Source organism: Diospyros lotus, chromosome 14 (genome assembly GCF_014633365.1).
Source record: "Diospyros lotus cultivar Yz01 chromosome 14, ASM1463336v1, whole genome shotgun sequence".
In the NCBI taxonomy this organism is placed as follows: Eukaryota; Viridiplantae; Streptophyta; class Magnoliopsida; order Ericales; family Ebenaceae; genus Diospyros; species Diospyros lotus.
In genome coordinates this window covers 17,020,283-17,045,027 of record NC_068351.1, presented here as the reverse complement: position 1 = coordinate 17,045,027, position 24,745 = coordinate 17,020,283, and the positions used below count along the sequence as shown (strand labels likewise).

The following is a 24,745-nucleotide window of genomic DNA, read 5'->3' as shown; positions in this document are numbered from 1 at the left end:
AGCCAAAACACGCTAAAAACACCAAAGCAGCAGCACACAGGAGCATCTCTCGTCTCCCTCCTCCCTTCTCTCATTTCTCCTCTCTTCCCTTCCTTCTCAAGGCTCGATCATTGATAGCACTCTCCATCATCGCGAACAGCTGTCAGCCACGCCTACCACCACTATCACTATCGACTGCCCCCCATCGTTCGACCTCCCACTAATTTTGTCCCATCTCTCATCTTTTCTCTTCCTTCTCTTACTAGTTTTTGGGCATGTTGGTTGATGGGGATAAGGGTGTCGAGTGGTTAGATTTGATAGCCGAAAACCACTAGCCACACGATGGCTGGTGGTGATTGCTAGTGCATTTACGCATGTGTGGGTTTAGCCAAAAGTTTAAGCTGAGATCTATGGGGATTCGACGGTTGGATGTTGCTGATTTTTTGGTATGTTGGTCAATGGGGATGAGGGTTTTGGGTGGTTGCCTCTGATCTCTTAAAACCAACGGCCATGATGGCTAGTGGCAACTGATCGCATTTTTCAGTTTTGGCAAAAAATTAAAGATTAGATCTATGAAAATTCAGTCGTTAAATCTTGCCCTTTTTTATATCTGTTAACCCCCTTTGTTTGACGCTTCTAATGGTAGGCTCTGATCGTCTGAATCTCCGACCGAAGGTGATTGCCGGCAATGGAGAAGATATAGGGCGCCAAAGAGAATGGAAAAAGAAAAAAAGAAAAGAAAAAAAAAAGAAAATAAGGGAAAGAAAGAAGAAAAATATATTCTTAAATTTTGAAATAAAATTATATATTTATTTAAAATTTTAAAAATGTAGTATATCTATATTATAATTAAAAATATAAGATAACATATAGTATATTATTAAATGTATTACACATATTATGTATAATAATATTTAATATAAATTATCGCTTAGATATCAGCAATTCATTAATCAAATTTATTATTTTATTTTTATAGTAGAATTTCACTAAAAATAGTTAATTTTATTATTTAATAATCAAATTCATTGAACAAAATATCATAAAATAATTTTTTTTTCAAAATTCCAAAATAAACGAGTTTTCTAGTTTTCTGTTTTAAGAAATAATTTTTCAAAATGACAAAAAGAACGCATTTTCAAAAATTTCAAAATAGATACTCAAAACAAAAAACTAAAAATGAATTCAAAATTGAAACACAAAAGAGAACGCAGCCTTACTGTTTCAGTGTAATCAGACCCTACTTCGATTTTTGGGGTATAACTTTCTGTAATTATATCCAATTTGCAATCCACTTTCTATTCCGAAAATTAGACTTTATAAAATTCGTTTTGATATATTATTTGAATTATTTAGTTGCGTTTTGAGCTCGTAATAGCCCTATTAATTTATGCCTAGAATCTATAAATGTTGTTGTTATTAGTTATTTGTCTTGCTTCGATTTTTGTGAAATAACTTTTTTGTGGTTATTTTTTATTGTGAATCTATCTGTTGTTCCAGAAACTAGAGTTCTTGAGCTTTAATTTCAATATATTTTTTGTGGTATTTGACCAAGAATTGAGCTCAAATTAGATCCTTAAAAATCAGCTTGAAATTTGGAAATTTTGGAATAAGGGATTTTAGTCTCCTTTTCTTTGTTAAATCTTATGATAGCTTGAATTCTTGTTAAATATTTTTGAAAGTTTCAATAGGGTTTTGATTGACCCTATCTTCTTAAGGAATGATGCAGCATGAATCCATATCTTGGGTAAATATTTTTGGGGAATAAATGTGAATACATAGGCATGAAAAAGAGCTAATGTTGAGACATATGGAAGCTTGTGATTGGAAAGAACTTCATGAGCATGTTTTATATGTAATATGTTAGGTATGATATTTGTGTGCCAAGGTTTTGAATTGAGCTAAAGGGCCCCAAGAGTTGATTGACATGTATGTATATATGAGTTTATTTGGTTTTAAAGATTGGCATACATTATTCATTGAGCATATGAGGATGGTACTTAGCACGAGTGCATTTCATGTGGTTATGGTTGGGTATTTCATGAGTCTATCTATTGTTAAAATCCTTATTCATATGCTCTTTCATTTTATATTATACTTGTTGGGTCTTGTGGGCTCATTTTTGTTTTACATCATTTCAAGTAAAGGTAAGGCTAAGGTGGAGGGTGATTCTAGCGAGGCTTGATCTTTTGGTATAAATGTGTATAGAACTTTCCTAAACCAAAAGGTCTTGGGATATCAGTTTATTTGTGCCACGTAGTTGGCTGCATCTTGTCATTAGGGTTTGATGTGTATCTTTTGAGAAAACTTAATGAGATGTAAAATATATATATATATAGCAACTTAAACCTCTATTTTTACAGGTGCAGTGTAGCAATAACCTCTGCTTTTAACAAATTAAGTAGTAACCTCTGTTTTCAAGACTCAACTAATACCTCTACTTTTAATAGGTTGAGTAGTAACCTTTGCTTTCTATGCTGGCTAGAATAGGGTAGACATAAGGCTCAACTAAACTTTTCTTGAGGAGAAGTAAGTATGTGATCGTCAAAGCAAAAAACTCAAGTAGCATTTGGCCTAAAAATAAATTTAGCTTGGTTAGACCTTAGCTCAATTAATTAGCTCAACATTCTTTAATGTGGCTAGGACAACAATAGCTTGAATTCATGCAATTCATGGCCTTTTTATAAATGGTTGTGAGTCTTTGAATGTGACTGTTAAGCAGCACTTGATGTTAATTGCTTAACAATCACATTACATACACAAATATGCATATATTGAAGATAAAAACATTTTGCACAACATATAAAGCATATTTATCATTTTATTATATGAAAACATAATCAAACCACTTAAAATAAACAAATAAATCTCAAATGGTTGAAACTGTTCTCTCTAACATCTCTAAGTAATGGCTAGTTAATGACCATAAAATTCAATTTCAGCTTGCTGCCACTCGATTGATGAAAAGAAATATTCGAGTGAATTAGCACAATATGCGAATGAAGATCTGCTCGAGTTCAATTGAACTCAAGTTCACTCGAATGGACAAATTTCTCATTTGATTACTTCGTGAAATATAGAGAGTCATTCTCTGTCAGTTCAAATTTATTCTATTGAGGTAGCATTTGTTAAAATGAGTATGCATCATTTTTTCTTATTTGTAAGGTCCAAGATAAATTTATTTGGAGGGGGGGGAGATAGATTTAACTAAAAAAATTTAAATAAGAAGTTATGTGATTTCTTTTTCAAATGTCGCCGGATAAATTTAACAAATACAATAGAAAGCACTTTTGTCTAGATGCTTTTTATATTCCACTTTTTTTTTGTCTATATCTTAGTTAAGAAACACTACCTTAGACCAAAAATACACTCGAATGTAATGAAACTAGTCAAATACAACTATCATTTGACTAGACAAATAAGCATCATAGGAAATATTTGAATGAGAATTTATGGTAAGTAGATTGAGCATGTCACCACTCATACTCAATACCAACTAGTCGACTTAAGAATGAGACACAAAAACTCATTCTTTGTTTCTTTCAAAGTATTTAACTAATGGTAGCACCTATTCAACTGAAATAAGGATACTCGAGTGAGCACAAGTATCAGTAGATAACTGTCAAAGTATTGAGCTTTGACACATCTTGACCAATCTATCATTCAATTGGTACATTCCTGATATGACTGAATATTAGATTATCCTATTGATAAGCTTTATCACTCAACTAATCTTTTTCATTATTTGATTGATTAACTTAACCCTCGAAAGATAAATCAAATATAAATTACAATACTTTCTTTAAGGATTTTCATTTGAGTGGGACACCAAACACTCAATACATGGCTGATGTCTTATTCTAATTTTGATACTTAGTCTAAACATATCTAATGCTTGAACCAAGTCATGATCTATAACAAATAAAGACATATCAATGATAAATTTTACTTCTCTGTTAGGTATAATACATTTGACTGAAACACAAGACTTAGCCGATAACAACTAAAGACTAGAGCCTAGATGATATATATCATTCAACTCAATAGAGAAGCTAAATGAGATGTTCAACTTAGGCTCAAACACTTATCCATTCAAATACTAACATATAATTACTCAAGTGCTATTGTGAAAGAAGATTAAAACCATCTTTCCAGTCGCATTCACTTGAATATTTAGAAGGCTCTATTAGGGCAGAAATATAAGATATTCATAAATTTTTTTCATAATAATAATAGGTTGAGTACAACACTTATTACTGTTGTGTTATGAGAAAAATCCTATTAAAAGATAAAAAATCCTAAGAGCCCAAAATAATCTTTTTGGGCTAAAAGGTGTAAATTTCCTATACACGGGGGGTGTCACACAAATCTACAAACTAGATAACTGCAACATCCAAAAATTTCTCTGAAAGATAAGCAATTATACCCAAAAAAAAGAAAAAATAAATATCATGTATAAAATATAGATGTTATCCACAGTAATCCTGATCCCAATCAAATTAGGATTAATCAAGATGGACATTATCTACAAGAATCCTAATCCTGATTACTTGGGATTACTTTATATTTGTAAGGCTCGCTTCCGAATATTCCCGCTCAGTATGGGATATTCGAAAGAAGCTCATTACATAGATGATATAGAACAAAATTGAACTCAATTAACAACTCATTTCATTTATAGCAACAAAAACTAAACTAAGGTTCAATTACATTTCCAGTAGCTTATAACCCAAGGCTCGATGGCCATACAAAATAATAAGAGGCTCAAATGCCACTAAACATAATAAATTCTCATCACTATAAACCTCACCAAATCACTAATTAGGATCTTTAAAGTTAGGACGCGTTTTCGTACACCACTATCCCTGGGTTGCAGTCCTACTGGACTCGCCCTCAATAACCGTTTTTCCTTTATCTAGAATGGCAAAGAAGATCAAGTGAGCCACAAGGCTCAACAAGTTTGAGAAACAATAAACAATATATAGGATCCAAGAACATGATGACACCAAGAAGAGTAATCAAGGACTCCACAATTATATACAAGATTCATAATTCATTAATTTATCAATTCAACTTAATATATCATGTCACCATGTATCACTATGCAAATGTGCATCATTTCATTATCAATTCTCACAGGCTCACAAGTCATTATTCAATACATGCAAGAGTGCATCATTTCATTATCAATATCAATTTTTTCGGCTCACAAACCATAAATCGATGCATGCAAAAGTGCATAAGTTCCATCAAACCTCACAAATAAATATGGAGTCAACCCGCCGGGCTATGGCCACCTCATCCCGCGCCAGGTGCTCTAGGGTACCCTTTCTCCCTCTACGCAAAATAATAAGTGCGCAAAACATATATATATATAACATGTACATGTATGTATCATGTATGCATTTGCCAACCACATGTATTTAAATTCTTGTTTCTGCGATATTCATACTTTCATCATCACTTACTCATACCGGGTATTTTTCCATCATTAGATAAATTCAACATATCTTACTTCATAACATTTACCACATTCAAGATGTAATTTATGACACAGAAATGCTTGATGTAATTTATAACACATGAATAATTTTTAAGAGATATTATTTAATATTAAATCTAGATTCACCAGCTGAGGAGTATTATAAATTTAATAATTATTTTTTCCATCATATGATTGTTGATTTCATTTAACTAGCGATAATATGCATTTACTTGCATTCGTGCTCATAGCTCAAATTCATGATTAGTTCTTATGCAATCAAAATGACCACACCACGCGAAATTGCTGGTCAAACATAAACCTGAAATTTTTCTAAGGCGAAGGACCAATTAGAACATTTTTTTTTTTAAAATGTCTTCATTTTGAAAAACTAACTTCCGGTATTTTGATAACTAACATTCATTGTTGTAAGAATGATTTTTAATGAATTTTTCAAGAAACAGAAGCTATGTATTTCGATGGTGGTAAAATTACAAATTCATAAATTTGTACTAAAACCAAAATTCTATCTTTTTATTGTTATGGATTTTGATTTTTTTGATATTTTTATTGAATCCAAATGGGGGGTACTTTCTTATTTACATTTATGTATTAAAGTAAATGAAAGATAAAATATAAATTAAAGAAAATGCAAATAGATAGGGTGTGAGCAAGTAGCTCCCATTCAAAGGCTTATGGGAAGAGCTCGGGATGAGCTTGCGGTCAAGGCTTATGGGACAAGCTCGATGTCATGAGTTTGTGGCTTACGGAGAAAGAGCTCGGAACGAGCTCGAGGTCATGAGGTGAACAAAAGTTCGCTAAACGAGCTCGCGGTCAAGGGGTTGGGCAAGAGCTCGAGGTCAGGGGCACGGCAAGAGCTCGCGGCCAAGAGCTTGAGAGAATGAGCTCGCGCAAAAGATAAGCAGAAAGAGCTCGCTGGAACATCAATGAAGTTGTACGTGTGTATATATATATATATAACTGGGTTTGCCGAACAGAACAGGGGCATTCGAACGACTGTTTAAACATGAGTATATGGTGGATTGGTTAGGCAAGGCATGGCTCGAATAAGCTTTACAAATCAATGAGGGGTAACAGCTCGTTACGCATGTATGTATATGTGTATTTATAAGTAGGTCTCATATATGGCAAACAGTATATATTTTCAGTTAAGCTTTTGCTGTTTGATACGAGACCTCTGAATACCTCAATGAAATCATTTTGAATGAGTGGCAGATGACTTAGCATTTTACATTCCGACATAGCACATACAACTATAAGATGCATTTGAAACAGCAAGCTCATACAAATGAGATATACACGCAAATATATATATATATATTTAACCTTGCTTCTTTGGATGGAGAACAAGCAAAGGTTCTCATCCTCACCTAGCTATATAAAATGCCATTCACGAAGAAAGCTTGGGGTGAAAACAAACCCCATTTCGAGAACACAAGGAGACCCACAAAGAGATACAGAAACAAAAGGTTGAACACAGTGAACTAAAAAGAACACAGCAAGTTAAAATGAACATAGGGAACCAACATGTACACATCAATGTTTCAGCAGAAGAAGATATAGGCTACCTTGCACAAGGATATAAGAAGATATATAAAAGAACTTGCACTACAAATCAAAAGGAAGTGCGAGAAGAACTTGCAAAACAATAAAGGAGATAGTAGAAAATCCAAGAGAGTGAAATACAAGTCATATAAGCGAGTTTGAACTAAAAATAAATAGGGAGTGCAAGAAGAACTTGCATGAATAAGATAAGATGAGGGTCAAGGAAACTTGCTTGATGAAGATTCAAAAATCCAAAAAGCTTCCCCCAGCACAATGGAAACAATGCAACGCAGCACAACAAATGAACCATGAAGAAGAAGAAGAAGGATGTTGAATAAGGAGATGTAAACTAAGAAGCGAGAGGACAAGTGAAAAAGTTAGACGCCAGAAATGATACACCAAGGAGGAAATCATTGGCGTAACAGAAAGGATAAAAAGGTGGTTGCAGGTCTGCCTCTGTATTCCATGATAGATTACTTAATTGACCCTCACCTTTATAATGGTCAAAAGGAAGACCAAGGGCACTATTGACATTTGATGGCCAATTTATTTTATTATGATTTTCTTTTAAAAGTTTCAAATTTCATTTCTCAATTAAGCTCAGCCCATACCTCACTAACCCAAATAAATTTTCATCATCCAAGCCCATTCATAATATAATTAAAAATTTTGAACACATCACATTGGCCCAATTTATTTGGATTTTCCCCACATTTTTGGATCCCATTTAGATGGGTTACCAAATTCTCATTTCCACTTACTCTTCATTCCATAAGCAAAGAAAAATATTTTCAACCCTCAATTAATTAAAACAAAAAATTTTAAACCCAAAATAAAATATCCAAAAATGTCTAGACCCCCTAACGAGTCGTTACAATATCCCTCTATAAATAAACAGGCACTCATTCCTAAAAGGGTACATCTCTAATATTGATTTCAATCCAATCTTCATTATTTTCAATGTTTGACTTAAGCATCCGAGTGTTTGCTTGGAGACTTTCCCACACCCTCTAATTGTTTTTTTTTTTTTTTTTTGTAGGTTCAGGTGGCTTGACGACGACGTTTCTATTCAAACAAATTTATTGTTGTATCTTGACAACAATAGTTACTTAACTAAATGATTTCTTTTTCTAGATTCAAATAAAAAAACATTCTACTTAACTCATACATTAAATCACAATATATATTACAAAAATGCAGCAACTTGAGCAATAGGATATTTCATTCATATATACCAAAATAAGAACACACATAAGTCGAATGACTTACCTCTTATCCTACTGAAATAGAATATATTTGATCTCTAAAATGCATCATACACATGAATATTGCATATTTCAAGAGATTCTTGTATGAAGCAATTTGCTCTTAAACTTAGAGTAGTGTTGCCACATACTTTATGCATTTAGAATATCTATAAAAAGAGACATAATAATAGACAAACCATATCAAGGTTCCTTGAGCTTATTCTTAAAGTATCCTCAACATATATATTAACATATTCTCAAGAAATATGAGAACATACTTTACATTAAAGTTTTTCATAAAATAATCATCATTAAAACACTCAAGAACAAGCTCAACACTAGGAATTGTTATCGTAGACAAACAATGGGGATTAGGATCAAAACCTAAACCAAAGAAAAAGAGTAATCCTGATTACTCAAGCCAAATATCATTAAAGTTTGATTTATAATACATTACTAAATGATTATTTATAGACAACTAATAGATAAAAAAATCTATTCTATTTAGGATTCCTTGATCCAATCTAATTAAGATTATAAAGATATTCCCAATCTATTTAAGATACTAGAAAATAAAAGAAATCAAAAGAACCTAGGAAACAAATTAAAATAAATTAATTAATAAAATAATATTAATTTATATTTTTATGCCTAAAATATTATTTTCCAAAATATTTGTTTCAACAATCTTCATAATTCTCCCCTAGTTGTAAAGAAATTAGCTTTGATGAGGTGGACTACATGTACCACTCCAACAACTCAAGATTTAGGACTCAAAAATCCCCTTCAATGATCCTAGTATTATCTAAATATGGTCGATCTCTCTATTTGACAAGAAATTGTCGATAACTACCACCACGAGGAGAAGCTATAATCTTTTTGTCAAGCACAACATCAATCACATCCTTCTATTGTGGTATACATGCAATACAAGGAATCTAGTGACTTACAAGAACACTAGTAGGTAAGAAAGGAGGCTCAAATGTGCCTCAATAAGGAGTTAAATCTTCTACATTGAAAATTGAACTAATATTCATATTATTAGGTAAGTCAATAAACATTAGGTCCAAGGTTTCAAATGATAGGAAAGGGCCAGAAGCTTGAGCATGCAGTTTCTTGAATGAATATTTTAAGGAAGTGCTCAGGATGAATACAACCCATGACATAATCAATTTTATTAAATTCTCGAGCTCTACAATGTACATCAGCAACAAGTTTAATTACTTTTGCAAAACATAATCTTATGATTTAGGAGAAGAGGTTATCTCAAGTTCATTAGAATTTAAAGTAATCCCTAAATTTTAGGAATATGATCCCAAGCAAGATACATTTGCTCACAAGTTTGCGAAAACCTCTCTGTCTAGGTCACAAAAGGCCCCTTATTGAATACTGAATCTGAACATAATATGTTTTGTGGGTAAAGCTTGAGCGAGGCCTAGCCTAGAAGCCAATTCTAGGGTATCATCACAAACCCAACAAAGGGTTTGGCTTTTGGTGGGGTTCAATGAGATTTTCTCTCTAGAGAGAAAAAGAGAAAGAATGATAAGAAGAAAAAGATAATTTAAATATAAAAATAAAAAGTTAATTATAATTCAATTAATATTAATTTGAAAAACACAAAAGTAAGTGGATTTGGTGTGTAGTGTGTACTAATGCTAAAAGCGCCTTTATGATAGCTTTCTGTCTTCTCTCTAATTCACATTCAAACTTAATGATGATCAAAACCATCGCTACTTCCGTTTTAAATAATCGCTTGGCCCACACGCAATCTAACGTACCCTTCCCCATTTTTTAAAGCCAAATTGCCCTTTGGTTGCACAGAACATTCCTTGATTTTCCAAGGGTAAACAAGTCTTTGAACAGACGAGCAATTAAGCCAGGAAAGTCAAAGATTAATGGCCGTGGCCCGAAGGAGAGGGACAGCCAATGTAGCCGTTACACCTCCCACCGTTTGCCAACGTGGCATTTGAACTTTAAAACAAAATATACAATCTTCTTTCTCCCTTTTTAAAAATTCACTCGACCGTTGCTCGCCTCTGAATTTTTCTCCATCAAAACACAGCAATTCACTCGGCCTCTGAATTTTTCTTCGTCAAAACACACCAATTCACTCGGCCTCTGAATTTTTCTGCAAGGTAGAAGGAGAGCAAGAAGAAGAAGAAGCCGTTTTGGGCGAAAATGGCGGCGGCTGATCTTTTGTTCACCGAGGTAGAGATGGCAGTAGACCAAGGCCTCGGATACCCAAAAGCCTACGCCAAGCTCTGTAGAGACCGCAGCCTCAGCCCGTACAGCCACGGCCCTCCTTTCACATTCACTCCCTACGCCCTGCAACAGCAAGAGGTAAGAAAAAAATGCAACTTCTTTGAGCTTCCGTCGGCTGTTTGTTTTACAACATGATGTATGGTTATATAATTTCGGAATAGGGCCTTGGTTTGGAAAATTTTGAAGAATTCTAATTTGAAGATTATCTTCAGTTTCTACAAACCTTGGTTGATCATACAGAAGGGGGGGGAAGTGGTGATCCTGTGGTGTGAACGTTTGAAATTATTCTGGATTTTCCTTTAATTGTTAGTTTCAAGCATTACTTGAAGACAAATTATGATTTGTTTTAGATTTGAGTTTGTTTTGGGCTGCTGCTTGAATCTGACTTCTGATATTAGTCTAAAGATGATTATTCAGTCAAGAGTAATTTGTGTGAAGTGTTTGATTTTCATTTCCATAATTTCAGAAATAAAAACCGAAAATGATGTTTAATTTGCATTTAATTAAACCATTTACTTGGCAATTGACCGCAAAATCAAACAAGGAGCTTCCATTTATACGTTTGCAGGCGCTGAGAGTAGCAGAGTTGGAGGAGATGTTTCCAATTATCGACCCGAAAGCAAAACCCACGGCCAAGCCCAAGATTTTTGTTAGTCTTCTATGGAAGCAACTCAACCATTTGGGGTAAACCATTGAACTGTGATCTGATCTGTTCAATACCCGCTCACAGTAGTATTTCGAAGATTGGAGTTTTTAACACTTGTTACTCTTCTGTTTGAGATGAAATTTTAGAAATGCTGGCTTCGACCCTGCAATTTTTCGGGTGGATCCGTATGGGAATGTCCTATATTACCATGCTGATTCTGCTTCGCCTCTGGCTTGGGACATTGATCACTGGTTTCCTTGTGCAAGTACTCTCTCTCTCTCTCTCTCTCTCTCTCTCTCTCTCTCCCCAAACGAAACAATATGAATAATTCTGTTCACAACCAAATTCAAATTGAACTTGCGTGAGTTAAAAAGGTGTCCAATTTAAGGCCAAACAGTCTTATAAAGCGGTGGTTTTGCTGGAAATGCAGGGGGAGGATTGACTGTTCCGAGCAACCTAAGGATACTACAATGGCAAGTGTGCAAGAAGAAGCACAACAAACTGGAATTTCTCACCCCATGGTGGGATCTTCAACTGGGCATCTCCATCAACCAGTTCTTATCTGTCTTCGCTTCTTCCAACTCTGATTTCAGGTGGGTTTCTTCTCATTTTCCACCTTCCAACGAATTTTGATTCCATCAGACAAAGTTGATTCCGATTGATTCTCTCAGGCACAGAGCATTTTCTCTGTTGTTTTCCGAGGCTGAAAATGAAGAACTAAACGCTGCGCAAACAGTGGATTCACATAATTTCCCACAACACTTCATTGAAGCCAAAGAAAAACTGGGCCTTGCTCCGGCTGCCATTGTTGTATCTAGAAGAGAATCTTATGATTTTTCATCAGCTCTGAAATCGCTGGATGTCAACAGGAGACCAAGGTCTAATTCCCCTATTGTTGGTCAGTAAACGAAACCAATTTCTTCACCCTAATTTGAACTCTGATGAAAAGTTAAGAACTTACCCTTGAGAGATTCAATTTTCTTTCCCTTCAGCTGCAAGAAAGTTGAGAACGGTTACCTCAAAGGAGAATGAAAATCCAGACATAGTTTCCAACCCATATCAGGCTATTGTCGCAGCCCGGGATTCCCTGAGACACAGAGAAGAAACCGCAAAAATGCAGGCAGAAATACAGAAACTGGATGATGAAGTGAATGAAGTGAAGCAGAAGGCTGAAGACGAGAAAGTCACCATCCAGGAACTGGAGTTGGTGCTAATAAAGCGTCGAAGACGGGCTGAAAAGTGTCATCGGCTGGCCGAGGCACAGTCTTCGTATAGAGCAATGCTGGAGAAGATGATCCGAGATGCCATGCACCAGTAAGCACACCATAGATATCAGTTTTTATTGGTATTGTTTGATCCAACAAGTTAAACACTATGGGTTAACTAAAGCAACCCTCCTCGTTTATCTGACGTTTGAAACATTTATTTTATTTTGTAGGAACGTCATTTACAAGGAACAAGTGAGGTTGAACCAGGCAGCGAGTAATGCCCTAATGGCAAGACTTGAAGCTCAGAAAGCAATTTGCGATTGTTCAGAAAAAGAACTCTATAGAAAGTTCAAACAGAGAGATGAGCTAGAGAAGCAGTTAAGGCCTGAAGGGGAGCATGCAAGGAAGAGATCAAGAATGGACAATTCACTATTGGATGAGGAAGATCACGGGTCCGCTTTATGCTTGCCGGCAAATGAACTGGAGCCAGAAACCAATACTGCTCGTGCTTTGCCGGAGAAGGAAGAGGATAAGACGGTCCTGTACCTGCCTGGAATCAAGTCGACCCCTTTCCACAAGGAGCTGAGAGTTTACTTGGAAGAGGAGCAGAAAGCGTCCGAAGCCGGGGCATCATCTCTGAACGAAGAGCGGAAGCAAGAAGAAGAAGTTGAAGAAGATGGAAATCCCATCTGGGACAAGCTTCAAAGACTCAAAATAGAAGAGCGGTTGGAGATGCAAGACATTCGACTTCCAGTCCCCCGCGAACCAAAGGACGAGGAGGAAGATGAAGAAAGCAGACGGCTGCGCGGGAAAGGAAATGTGGAGAAGTGGCTTCAAATGTTGCTGGAGAATACTGGAAATACTGAAGAGAAGGAAACCAGCAGGACGGATGAAATAATCAGGAAGCTGAATCTTAAATACCCACAGCATCAGGACTTGGAGCACCAAAAGAAAGATGGAGCCAAACGTGAAGAAGAGGAGACAAAACATATGGAAGAAGGTAGAGGCATTACTGCAGCCACACCCATTAAAAACCCTCCCTACAGATTACAGACAGAGAGAGAAGGAGAGGAAAGCCGAAGCAGCTTCCAAGGGAAAGGGCGGGAGAGAAAGGAGAAGGGTCTTGTGAGGTCTGAAAGCGCGAGGGCATTTAGGCGAATCCCGTCTTCTCCATCTCTGATTCTGGGGATGAAGAAAGGAGTTGATTGCATCAGGAAGAAGCCCTCGGTGACCGGCGATGAGGAGGAGGTGGAGCTCGCAGCAGGCAACAATTTCATCAAGTCATCCATCAAGACAATCAAAAAAGCAGTGAAGATATAATTCAAAAAGCATCGTCAATTCTAATCATTGGTTACAGAAAGATATAGCTCTTTCAGCTAAGTAATTGTGTGTGAATTTTAGTAAGCTTTACTCTTTATGTGATGAAGCTGTGCTTTGGTGAACAGTTCTGCAATACAGCTTCTTGTTTGATCTATTGAGGTTTTTACCCAAATCACATTAGGCTCAAAAACCAACAGCCACGAGAACAGAGCTAACAGTTTACTTTTCATTTTAACCAGTTAACGGTATCGATCAATTCTAACTCATTGCTACTGTTGACAAAAATAAAAATAAGAAATGCAAATTCATTGTGCTCTACTGACAAGCAAGTGACATGCTTGCTTCAACTGCCATTATTGTCTACAACAAAAGCAAAACCAATAACCAACAAGTTCTAATTATTCTATAAATAAAAGCAATCCTAAAACCAACACAGCACAAAAAAAGACCCTTCTGATGACCTTTTTCAATCACTGCCTTTTCAAACATTACGAGGCGTTGAGGTTTCAGACGAGCTACTTGGTGATGAGTCACCTCCCGTAGGATTCATCGCTGTCCCGCTCACAAGGGAACCATTCCCACTTTCATTTTCAGCCACAACTGGAATTTTCACGGCTGCTCGTTCCATCTCCTTCTCTAGTTCTTCCTCCTGACGCAGTGCGGTGAACTGGGTGTCCAAAGACCTAGCTGCAGCTAACCATGCTAGAACAATCACTAACAGTATTCCACCAAGGTAAGGGGTTGAGTTTGCTAGTGACCCGAAAGTTAAGATCATGAACTGCTGGATGAGGGCACCTCCAGACTTGCCCAGCGGGTTGCAGACAACATCTATGGCGGCCTTTCCTTTAACCTAATGCAAAAAGAAAAGATAGATTAAATTCAAAATGAACTGAATTGATGTCTAGGGACCAAAAAAAAAAAATCAATGTCAATGTCAAGGTTTTTATCACCCTGAGCTGGCATCAGACAAATTGACCCTTTATTTTTGCACTCCGGCTAGCTCAAGAGCTATTTAAATATTTCCATCCTATATAATTTTCAGGTTTCCAATTCATCTGATAAACATTCAGCACTGAGTAAAGCGTCATACCTTGGTTTCTTCATCTAAAGGAATATAGGCCATTTCTTTGCACGGATCAAATAAGCTGTACTTTGCACTCTTGCTAAAGATATTCTGCATTGCACCCACAAATACAGCAGCTAGAAGTGGGGTCATCCCAAACTTTGCAAGAGCAGGTGCAAGTGGATGACCAAATAATATTAGAGAAAAGAACCCGACTCCAGTCAGAAGCAAAACTGTAGGTGTGATACTGGCTGCAACTCCCCAGCCATATTTATCAAATATCCATTGACTTAGCAGCATCATTGTGAATGTTGCTACCCCCGTTGCAGTTGAGAAGTCACCCATGAAGGAGGAGTACTCATTTGGGCTGGGAAACTGAAGGAATTAAATAATAAAACGGTGTGTGTGAGAGAGAGAGGCTAAAATGCACAAGCAGCTAGGACGCAGAGTAATCTAGAAGTCTAACTGGTTTACCTGAGCCTTAAGCTTTGATTTCCATGTAACCTCAACAAGATTGATGCTGATGCCATATGCAACCACCACTGTGGCAAGATCCCTAACGTATCTTGAAGACAACAAGAATTTTAAGCTCTCCATCGTCCCCATCTTTGGTTTCTCCTGCCAACAAACGTTAGGTTATAGGTAACTACTATTAAAACAGTTTACAAACTGCCTACTAAGCATATGAACATTATAGTTTCATGAAAAGGCATGATTTGAATGCAGACCCAGTGAACAGCATAGAAGGGATGAAGAGGAACCAAATTTTCAATGGTCAGCATGGAACTTCTATGACCAGATTTTTCTTACCAAGAGAGAAAAAAAGACTGGTGGCTAAAGGATCAAGGTAGGTGAAATATATTAAGTAGAGTGACAGCATCCTTGAAGAGGATTACCTTCTTCTTCTTACTTCGGGTCGGAAGAGGAACATAGTTATTCACCCACCAATAAATAAAACAAATGGCAAGCCCCATTAGCACCACAATGCTCATCATTCCTTTCAAGGAGATAGCCCAACCATCAACTCCAGGACCCAAATTCTTTCTCAGATTAGAGAAGTACTTTACAGTTCTACCTGAGAAAATAAGGGCAACATTGGCTCCAAGTCCAAAAAGAGGGTAGAATCTTTTGGCTTCATCAACTGTAGTAATCTGAAAGATCAAAAAAAAAAAAAAGGAAACAGTTAGTAGCAACACTAGCTAATATATTTGACTGAAGGAAAATTTTTTAGTGCAAAAGAACATTTGGGTAGATCTATAAGCTGCTTACAGCACAGAAGCAAAGGAAAAATTATAGCTAAACCACATACATAGACTAAAATTTTCTAGTTATAATCACCAAGACTCAAGGAGGAGATGCAGTCTACAGTACAAGATATTTTATAATAACATACGCAACTCCATTACGCTTTTCCTCAGTTTCTTGAGTTGGGCCACATGGAACGAATTTCTTCCACCCAATTAAGGCCCATAAATCCAATCACTCTAATGCATTGTTTTCCTTTGTCATCTTTACACAACTGGATTTTGGCCTTCCCATCCCCAATATGGTTGTACTACTAGCTCTTATTGGCAAAACTAGAATTAGTGTAGCCAGTTAAGGCTTGTTGTTGTAGGTACCACTTCCTCTATTACCTCTGAATCACTTGTTCTTAACTCTACATCTTACAATCCTAGTTTTATGCCAAAGTCCATGTCCACATCCTGTCTAATGAGCACCAGCACCAACACTATAAAGAAAAATTAAGAGTTGAATCTAGATTAAATTCTCCAAAATCATTTTCACTTGCATAACAGCCTGAGCTACGTTGAACTGGAAGAAAAACAAAGATAAAATTTCAACGACCAGAACACCTAGTCTTTGATATTAAAATTTAGTTCTTTTGATGATTTCCCTAGGAATCAAAAAGCTGTGTGAACCTTTGCTGAGCCCCTGCCTCAATAAATGAAGTTAACCCGCTTCAAAAGTATACCATGGCATGTAAACACACTGACGGCCATTGCAAAAATGACAAATATAATAAAAAAATACAGGATTATACTTTTAACTCCAGGAACACAACAGGCAGTTTAAGATGCAACCACTTCCAACAAAAGGTATTTATGAATAAGAATGTTCAGTGAAGGGGAAAAAGGCTAGCAAATTCACAATCTAGCTCACTTGTAGAAAGACCAAAAGGAACAGAAAACAATACAGGGTTTCTACTCTGCTTTACTCATGGAAGAAATTGGCCCTTAAGATTATCATACGAAATCAAAGTCGATACAAAAAAATCAAAATCAAACTTCAGTCTTATGCAGTATCTTATATTTCATATTTAGAAGTCCTAAACATGAGTGTTCACGAGCTGGTCAAATCAACCAGTCTGCAATCACATAAAAGATGAGCCAGGATAGGTAAATCCAATCCGTGTCTTTGCAGACTATAAATGAAGAAGACCAGGAACAGATACCACAGTATATCACAGGGCAACTAAAGAAACATTCAATATACGACAACGACAACATATCTAACCATTAATCCCACTGGGTGGGCTAAAGAAACATTCAGTAAGGATAGCAAAAATAGTTCCCTTTTATATAGCTCAGAGAAGAATTCCAGAGTCAAATTAAGCAGATTATTCATATGAAATTCCCATCCCAAACAGCAAATCGCACTATATGCATCAAAAAGGGAAACTCCCATAAACTGTTGTAGAATTAAATAACAAATATCAACAATAGTATAGAAAAGTGGAAACTGGAAATAAAAAATACAAATAATCAAGCAGAAACGTAAGGTCATGATACACAATATGCTAGCGCAAGAGATTGATTACAACCTGATTGGCAAACCCCCAAAACAGCACAGAAATCACCACACTACCCCAGAGCTCAGCCATGACATAAAATAAACAAAAGCTCCAAATCCTTATAATTGCAAGAGGGCCCAGAAACCTTGGACCCAGCATGGCTAGAAGCTTATCAGCAAGAGCCGTTGGGTGGAAGTAATGGCTGAGAGGATACAGAACGAACCCAAAAGCCCCAAAAAAGGCAATGAAGGGCACAATAACTGTGTAGAAGAGAGCCTGCTTGGACAACACATTGGCCAATTTGGTGTACAAAATCATAAACCCAATGGCCATGGGCAAATTGACCCAAGTTTTCAAGAATGGTATAATTTCAGCACTGGACCCTTTCGCCGTCACAACCAACACATCCTTAGTGTCTCTAAGGATGGTGTAGTTGAAGAGGATGCAAAAGAACATCATCCCGAGAGGGATAATCTTCTTCAGGGTTACGCTGTCAATCCCCATGAACTTGGGCGGCTCCGGCTCTGCAAATAGCGGCTGTCCGTCGGCCGCCGCCTCAGCCCGGCAAATAGGGAAACTTCTGTCGTTGGGATGAATCCCATGAGGCCTTGCGGCCAAACCCTGGAATTTTGAGAACCCATTTAGAGGCAGAGAAAACCCAGATAGGGTTTTGGGTTTGAGAGGGCTGAATCTCTGCCTAAGCCCCTGCGGCGGCGGGTTGAAGGCCCTGAGCTTGGGATTGGAAGGTAGAGAGAGAAACCCTTTGGTCTGAAGAACGGCTTGCATGTTTCTCTCCTTCTCTTCTCTCTCGCAAGCTAACCCTCAAGAAGCCCCCAAAGCCTGGATTTTTAAGAGAACATGAGAGAGAGGGAGAGAAAGATAAGGTATGGAGGCAGAAATAGAATCTGGGGTTTCTCACACGTTTGGCAGTAGATGATGAAAAATCTTTGACTGATATTTCTCACAGCCAAGAAGCATAAACCCTCGGTGGAGAAAGACAAGAATGGATAGTATTTTATTGTAAAATCGACCAAAATAAAAGGGTTTGAATAAGAAGGGCAAAAAAGTTTTGGTGGTAATTGAACGCAGCTGCCGCGAAGTGATCTTTTTGCGTCTCCGACGCAAATCCGGGTTTAGAAGCGATCACTGATTAAGCAACGACAAGAAAATAAGAAACAAATGGGGATTGTTATGAGCAAGAAGAAGCAGAAGAAGGGGAAGGAGAGAAGCAACGAGCAGCAGCACGCAGGCAGCCAGCAAGAGGCGTCTCGGGAGGATCTACTACCCCACCTACACTTTCAAGGGAATCATGTGACCCGAAACAAAGGTAGTAGGTAATGTCATTTTCCCAAACTGCCCTTCATGTTTTTAATTTGACGAAAACGCCGCTTTAAGATATTTTTCCCGTAATTTTCACACTATGCATGCCCAGGCGGCAAACCTTGTTATCCCAGCGACTTGAGTGAGTAAATGTCCATCCCGCGTCCTCTCTCTCGGGCTTGGTGGGAAGGGTTTTATTATTTAAAAGGGCTCATATTTTACCCTATTTTTAGTTATATATAAAATTCTTAATTTTTTCAACACTATAACTAAATTTTAAATTTATTTTAAATGTATATGGTCACTGGTATTTAATTGAAAAGTTAATAATCTTGAATATTATATATTTTTGCATTTTTAAAGATATCAAACTCTTAGTCGGCATCACCCAAATATCTATCTTACACCTTCCTATTAAGTGATGTTGCATTTTAAATCACTTTATCGATCAATTCTTAATTTTTAAAATCATGTTATTTGATTAAAAATGACTTATCAAAAATTAGCAATCTCTTTTAATGATAGACTAATATAAATCTATATTTGATACAAATTAAAAGTCTAGACCTAGGATTGGAAAAAATAAAAACTCATTACATAATCAAAAATATAGTAAAAGATGAGTCTTTTTAAGTAATAGACCCTTTTAAAAAAAATAAATCATAACTAATAAACTCATTTCATTTACCCATCACTACATTACTCCCATTAAAATTATTGAAATAGTTAAAATACCCTTAATCTTGTCTTTCTACCCCTACCACAACCCTCATCTCTCTCTCTATCACAATCACAATTAGTCTTATCGATAATAAAAATGTATAACACAATTGTTAATAGAAAAGCAATAGAGAGAGAGAGAATGGGAAAGAAGAAAGAGAGACATACTGCCATTGCAGCAAAATAAAAATATAGTTGTCATTGTTGTTATATTTCATCCATTTTTTTTCTCTCTATCTCTCTTAAAGGATAAGAGAGAAAGACATGCTGTCATTTTAGCAAAATAGTTTATCTATATCTCATTTCTTCTTCTTCTTTTTTTCTCTCTTCTTTAAAGGATGAGGAAAAAATACATATTATCATTATAGCAAAATAGTCGATCTATTTCTCATTTCTTCTTCGTCTCTCTTAAAAAATGATGAAGAAAGACATATTACTATTATAGCAAAATAGTTGATCTATTTCTCATTTTTTCCCCTCTCTCTCTCTCTCTTGAAAGAGAAAGAAGAAAGACATGCTATCATTATAACAAAATAGTCGATCTATTTCTCTTTTCTTTTCTTCTCTTTTTTTCTTTCTCATACACACACAATCAACCCCATTTTTTGTCTTTCTACCTTATTAAAAATATTGAAGTAGTTAAAATACCCTAATCTTGTCTTTCTACCCCCACCACGACCCAGCCTCATCGATAATAAAAATATATAACATAATTGTTAATAAAAAAAACAATAAAGAAAAAGAATGGGAAGGAAGGTAGAGAGACATACTGTCATTGTAGCAAAATAAAAGTATAGCTATCATTGTCATTCTATTTCTCTCATCTTTTATCTTTCTCTCTCTCTCTCTCTTAAAGGATAAGGGAGAAAGACATACTGCCATTTTAGCAAAATAGTCGATATATATCTCATTTCTTTTTCTTCTTTTTTTTTCTCTCTCTTTTAAAGGATGAGGAAAAAAAACATGCTATCAGTGTAGCAAAATAGTCGATCTATTTTTCCTTTCTTCTTCGTCCCTCTTAAAGGAGAATGAAGAAAGACATACTGCCATTGTAACAAAATAGTTGATATATTTCTCTTTTCTTTTCTTTTCTTTTTTTCTTTCTCATACACACAAATCACAATCAACCCCATCTTTAATAGATTTTTTTTTTCCTTTTCTTCGTTTGCCACCTTTCTTTCCTCCTCTTTTATCTCTTTCTTGGCCTTGTGTACCCAACCATCGCTAGGTTTTAGAATCCAACGATAGGTTCAAGTCCAAAACAAAATCAATAGGTTTTAACACTTCACGAAAGAAATATATGAAAAGTGTGCTTAAAATTACAAGTGAACCATCAACTTCTTTGCAAAAATGAAATATATAATATCTTAGTTGAGGTTTTTTCAATTTGCATTACGTTAATTTTATTCTCATCTAAATGCAAAATTCTCTCTAATTTTACCTCCTTTTCATTTTTACTTTTTTTTAATGGGTGATTTTCACTTTAACTGTTTTCTTTTAAGTCACGTGCCTTTTCTTTTTCTTATACTTTACAAACAATTAAAATTCAATCCAAATTAAGTAGCTTAATTCTATTGGATGGGCCAATAATATCTTGATTTAGTGACAAAGTACTGACTGTCTAATCTTCTAATTTTTAGATTTGATTCTTCTTGTGTTGTGTGTAGCTTTTCTTTAAGATTTTTTTTATCCAACTTGTTATTCGATGTATTGTTGTGTTTTAATGATTCATACTTTAATATTTTATTCTTAAAGTTAATTGTACACCACCCTTGAGGTTTGGTGAAATTGCACCGGCCACTCCTATATTTTTAGAAACAACATGCACCTCCCTTGCAGTTAATTAATGATACAAATTGACCATTTTACCCTTATCTTAAAATCAACCCATCTTCATTTCTCTTTCTCTACAGCTACGATATTGCCATTGTCTCTTCTCATTCCTTTATGTATAATATTTACATTGTTGTCCATATTTTATGTTTATCTCCTTTTTTTTTTTTTTTTTATATATATATCTCACTTTTTTTCATGTCCGTTTTCCTTAGCCCCAATTGTAATCTATAGCAATTTGAGGATTTTTTTGTCGGTGGTGAGACAGCGATGGGTGGGTTGTAAATTGTGATGATAAATTTGAAAATGAACCCAAATGAATTTGAAGGAAATTAAACCCAAAATTGCAAGGTTGTTAAAATCAAGATTTTAAGTGGGATTGAAAAATGGTTCATAAAATCGGATCATAATATCGAATCGTAAAATCGTAAGATTTTAGAAACAATTAAAAATATCCTTTAATTTTTATAAATATAGGTTTATAATAACATAATTTTATAAAAAATAAATTAATATAATTTAATAACCTGATTATACCTTATTATAACTCAAAATATAATACTTCCAAAATATAACTCAAAACTAACATGTTGGTATAAGTAATTTAGAGACAAAATATAACTTAAAATTCTTTAGAGAATGATTTCAATATTCTCAATTAGATTTAAGTTACAATTTATACTTGAAGCGTACAATCGTTTGGGATCTCTGAAGTGTAAAATCGTAAAATTGTACACTTAAAATCAAGATTTTATAGGATTTTACTTTAAATAAGATCTTATATGGGATTTGAATCGTTTATGGGTCTTCGAAGCGTAAAATTGTAAAATTATACTAGTAAAATCGAGATTTTAACAACAATGCAAAATTGATTATTTGACTAATTTAAACCATTATTGTAGTCATAAAAAAAATTATCCTAAAAAATTTATATTGTAGTCATAAGAAAAAAAGAAGAAATTTCTATTAAATAGTCTAAACCAAATTGCGAGACACCCAGTTATTCAAATCTGTCGACCGTCAACCAACGGATTAAGAAATTGGATTTGAGTTGGTGGATGTGTTGTATATAATATGGTCAAACTCATGGGACCAACACTCCATTGCTCCTATCTTCGTAACCAATGTAAATATTACAAAGTTGCAACAGAGAGAGAGAGAGAGAGAGAGCACACCCATACCTTAATTATTATTACACCCATACCTTAATTATTATTAGCCCTATAGAATAATTGTCCTTGTTTTGTCTTTGTATATTATTTAATTAATTAATTTAAGTCCATGCCTAACCTTTTTTATATTAATTAATAATTCTGCCCGCCTACCAATAATTGTGACTCCCATCTCAAGAAGAGTATAGGCTTTCGCAAAGGCCAAACCCCCTCCCTTTTCTGCTTAATATTCTATTCTCTAAACAACTTCTGGCCACCGTCAATTAGGCAGTTCGTGTTGGTGAGTTGTAATCGTGTCGTATCAAAACACACATATAACGTATGTCAGGCTAATTCGAATACGACTCATTTAATAATCGTATCAAATTCCTTAAACCCGAATACGACACATTTATTAAACGTGTAACACGACACGACCTGTTTAACTAAACGTGTCGTGTCACCTACTAACCTGTTTAATCCGTTTAATTTAAATAGGTCGTGTTGTATCACTTGTTAAACGTGTTATTTAGTTTTAAACGTGTTATTTCATGTATAATCGTATTAACGTGTTCAGATCAACCCACTAACTCTTTTAATTAAACGTATCATTTCGTATATAATCGTATTAACGTGTTCGGGTCAACCCGTTAACACGTTTAATTAAACGTGTCATTTCGTGTCTAAACGGGTTAGACGGGTTGACCCGCTTAAAACACGAAAATAATCGTGTTATAAACGGGTTGACCCGTTTATGACTCGAACCCGATTAACCCCAACCTTAACCCGCTTAACTCCATGTCGTGTCATGTCGTGTAATCGGGTCGTATCCAAAATTGCCAGCTCTACCGTCAATCGTGTCACATGTAGGCTTAATTACGTTCTTAATTTTTAAATTTTATATTTTGTAATAAATTAGTTATCATATTTTATTTTTATTACTATAGTTATCATATTTTAATTTTTTGTTCAAATTTAATCTTTCTTCTAACAATTTTGTCAAAAAATTGACGTATATTAATAGAATTTGATGAAAAATTAAAAAAATAATTAAATTTTGATAAAAATCAAAATTTAGCGACTATTGTGACAAAAATTAAAATATAATAACTAATTTATTATAGTATACAAGAAGTTGTAATATAATTTACTCTTTGTCTAACTTAACATTTACCATTTGTCATGTAAATGATTTACGTAATATCTTTTTCAAATCCCTTAATAAGGTTTAGAATTAAAGATTAAGTTTGCTACACTAATTAATAGGAAATTAAATTTGTCAATTAATATTAAATTAATGTATCGAATATATATAATTTACAAATTATTCCATACATTTAAAATTTAAATTTATTGGATTCTCACCTCTGAAATATAATGAACTGGATCCGGAATAAATGGGACATAAGGGCCATGGGGCGCTTTAGTAATTTCAAGGAAAGGGTAGGGCTAGACTCGGAATCGTAGATGAGCCGGCGGCGTTCAAAAGAGCATCCGATCCGGGCCCGCTGCGTAGTTCGATTGATATTTGTTCTTCTGTTGCGGGCAAGTTGAGCGTGGGAAGGTCTCCAACAAGAAAAAGAAAAGTTGAGGATGGAGGTTGGTCCACGTCACTTCGGATCTCAAAATTTGGAAACGGCACGCCACGACGGGGATCATATTATATGGTGGTGCGCCCTACCACACCCCCACAAAACCTCCGTTCCCTCCCCGTTCAATGCCCACGTCATCCACCTCCCTCTCCTCCAGTGTGATTTTGTTCACCTTCGAGTGTAAAAAGTTCATTTTGAGTTTTATTTAATATATATATAAATATTTTTTTTTTTTCTCTTTTTCACATCGTTGACCTGTTGCATCTTTGCCTCGTCTCATTGTCTCAATGCAATGGCAAGGTAAGGCAGCAATGACAATGCAATAAGTCTTGACAATGAAAAAGAGAAAAATAGAATAAATAAAGAGAGAGATTCAAAATAATATTTTTATCTCAAGATAAACAAAATTATACACTTCTCCTCTTATTATTATTATTATTAGTATTATTATTATTATTGCCTTCTATTTCCTCTAATTAAGAAGAATAATGATATTTTTAATAAAAAAATAATAATCACATCATTATCCAATTACAACATTAGGCAAAAGTATTCAAAATATTTT

The 24,745-nt window shown here is 35.2% G+C and overlaps 2 protein-coding genes across 2 annotated transcripts; one reads left to right on the top strand and one right to left on the bottom strand.

Annotated features, from left to right (window-relative positions):
• Positions 1–10,286: 10,286 nt before the first annotated feature.
• On the top strand, positions 10,287–13,932 carry LOC127790225 (uncharacterized). The gene is made up of 7 exons (XM_052319550.1): positions 10,287–10,614; positions 11,105–11,220; positions 11,329–11,447; positions 11,613–11,775; positions 11,854–12,080; positions 12,175–12,496; positions 12,621–13,932. The coding sequence occupies exons 1-7, from the start codon at positions 10,453–10,455 to the stop codon at positions 13,708–13,710; spliced, it is 2,199 nt and encodes a 732-aa protein (XP_052175510.1). The 5' UTR covers positions 10,287–10,452; the 3' UTR covers positions 13,711–13,932.
• A 69-nt stretch (positions 13,933–14,001) lies between these two features.
• LOC127790226 (plastidic ATP/ADP-transporter) lies at positions 14,002–18,847 on the bottom strand. The gene is made up of 5 exons (XM_052319551.1): positions 17,595–18,847; positions 15,670–15,924; positions 15,248–15,391; positions 14,801–15,148; positions 14,002–14,560 (listed from the first exon to the last, which is right to left on the bottom strand). The coding sequence occupies exons 1-5, from the start codon at positions 18,348–18,350 to the stop codon at positions 14,192–14,194; spliced, it is 1,872 nt and encodes a 623-aa protein (XP_052175511.1). The 5' UTR covers positions 18,351–18,847; the 3' UTR covers positions 14,002–14,191.
• Between the last annotated feature and the right edge of the window lie 5,898 nt (positions 18,848–24,745).

What these genes read in the sequence shown, in the direction of transcription:
- LOC127790226 (XM_052319551.1), bottom strand. Translation starts at nt 18,350, where the DNA reads ATGCAAGCCGTTCTTCAGACCAAAGGGTTTCTCTCTCTACCTTCCAAT. An exon ending in TTTGGGGGTTTGCCAATCAG is followed by an intron (nt 15,925 to 17,594) that starts GTTGTAATCAAT and finishes TTGATCTTTCAG; the next exon opens with ATTACTACAGTTGATGAAGC. An exon ending in AATCAAAGCTTAAGGCTCAG is followed by an intron (nt 15,149 to 15,247) that starts GTAAACCAGTTA and finishes TAATTCCTTCAG; the next exon opens with TTTCCCAGCCCAAATGAGTA.
- LOC127790225 (XM_052319550.1), top strand. Translation starts at nt 10,453, where the DNA reads ATGGCGGCGGCTGATCTTTTGTTCACCGAGGTAGAGATGGCAGTAGAC. An exon ending in AAGCAACTCAACCATTTGGG is followed by an intron (nt 11,221 to 11,328) that starts GTAAACCATTGA and finishes ATGAAATTTTAG; the next exon opens with AAATGCTGGCTTCGACCCTG. An exon ending in TCACTGGTTTCCTTGTGCAA is followed by an intron (nt 11,448 to 11,612) that starts GTACTCTCTCTC and finishes CTGGAAATGCAG; the next exon opens with GGGGAGGATTGACTGTTCCG.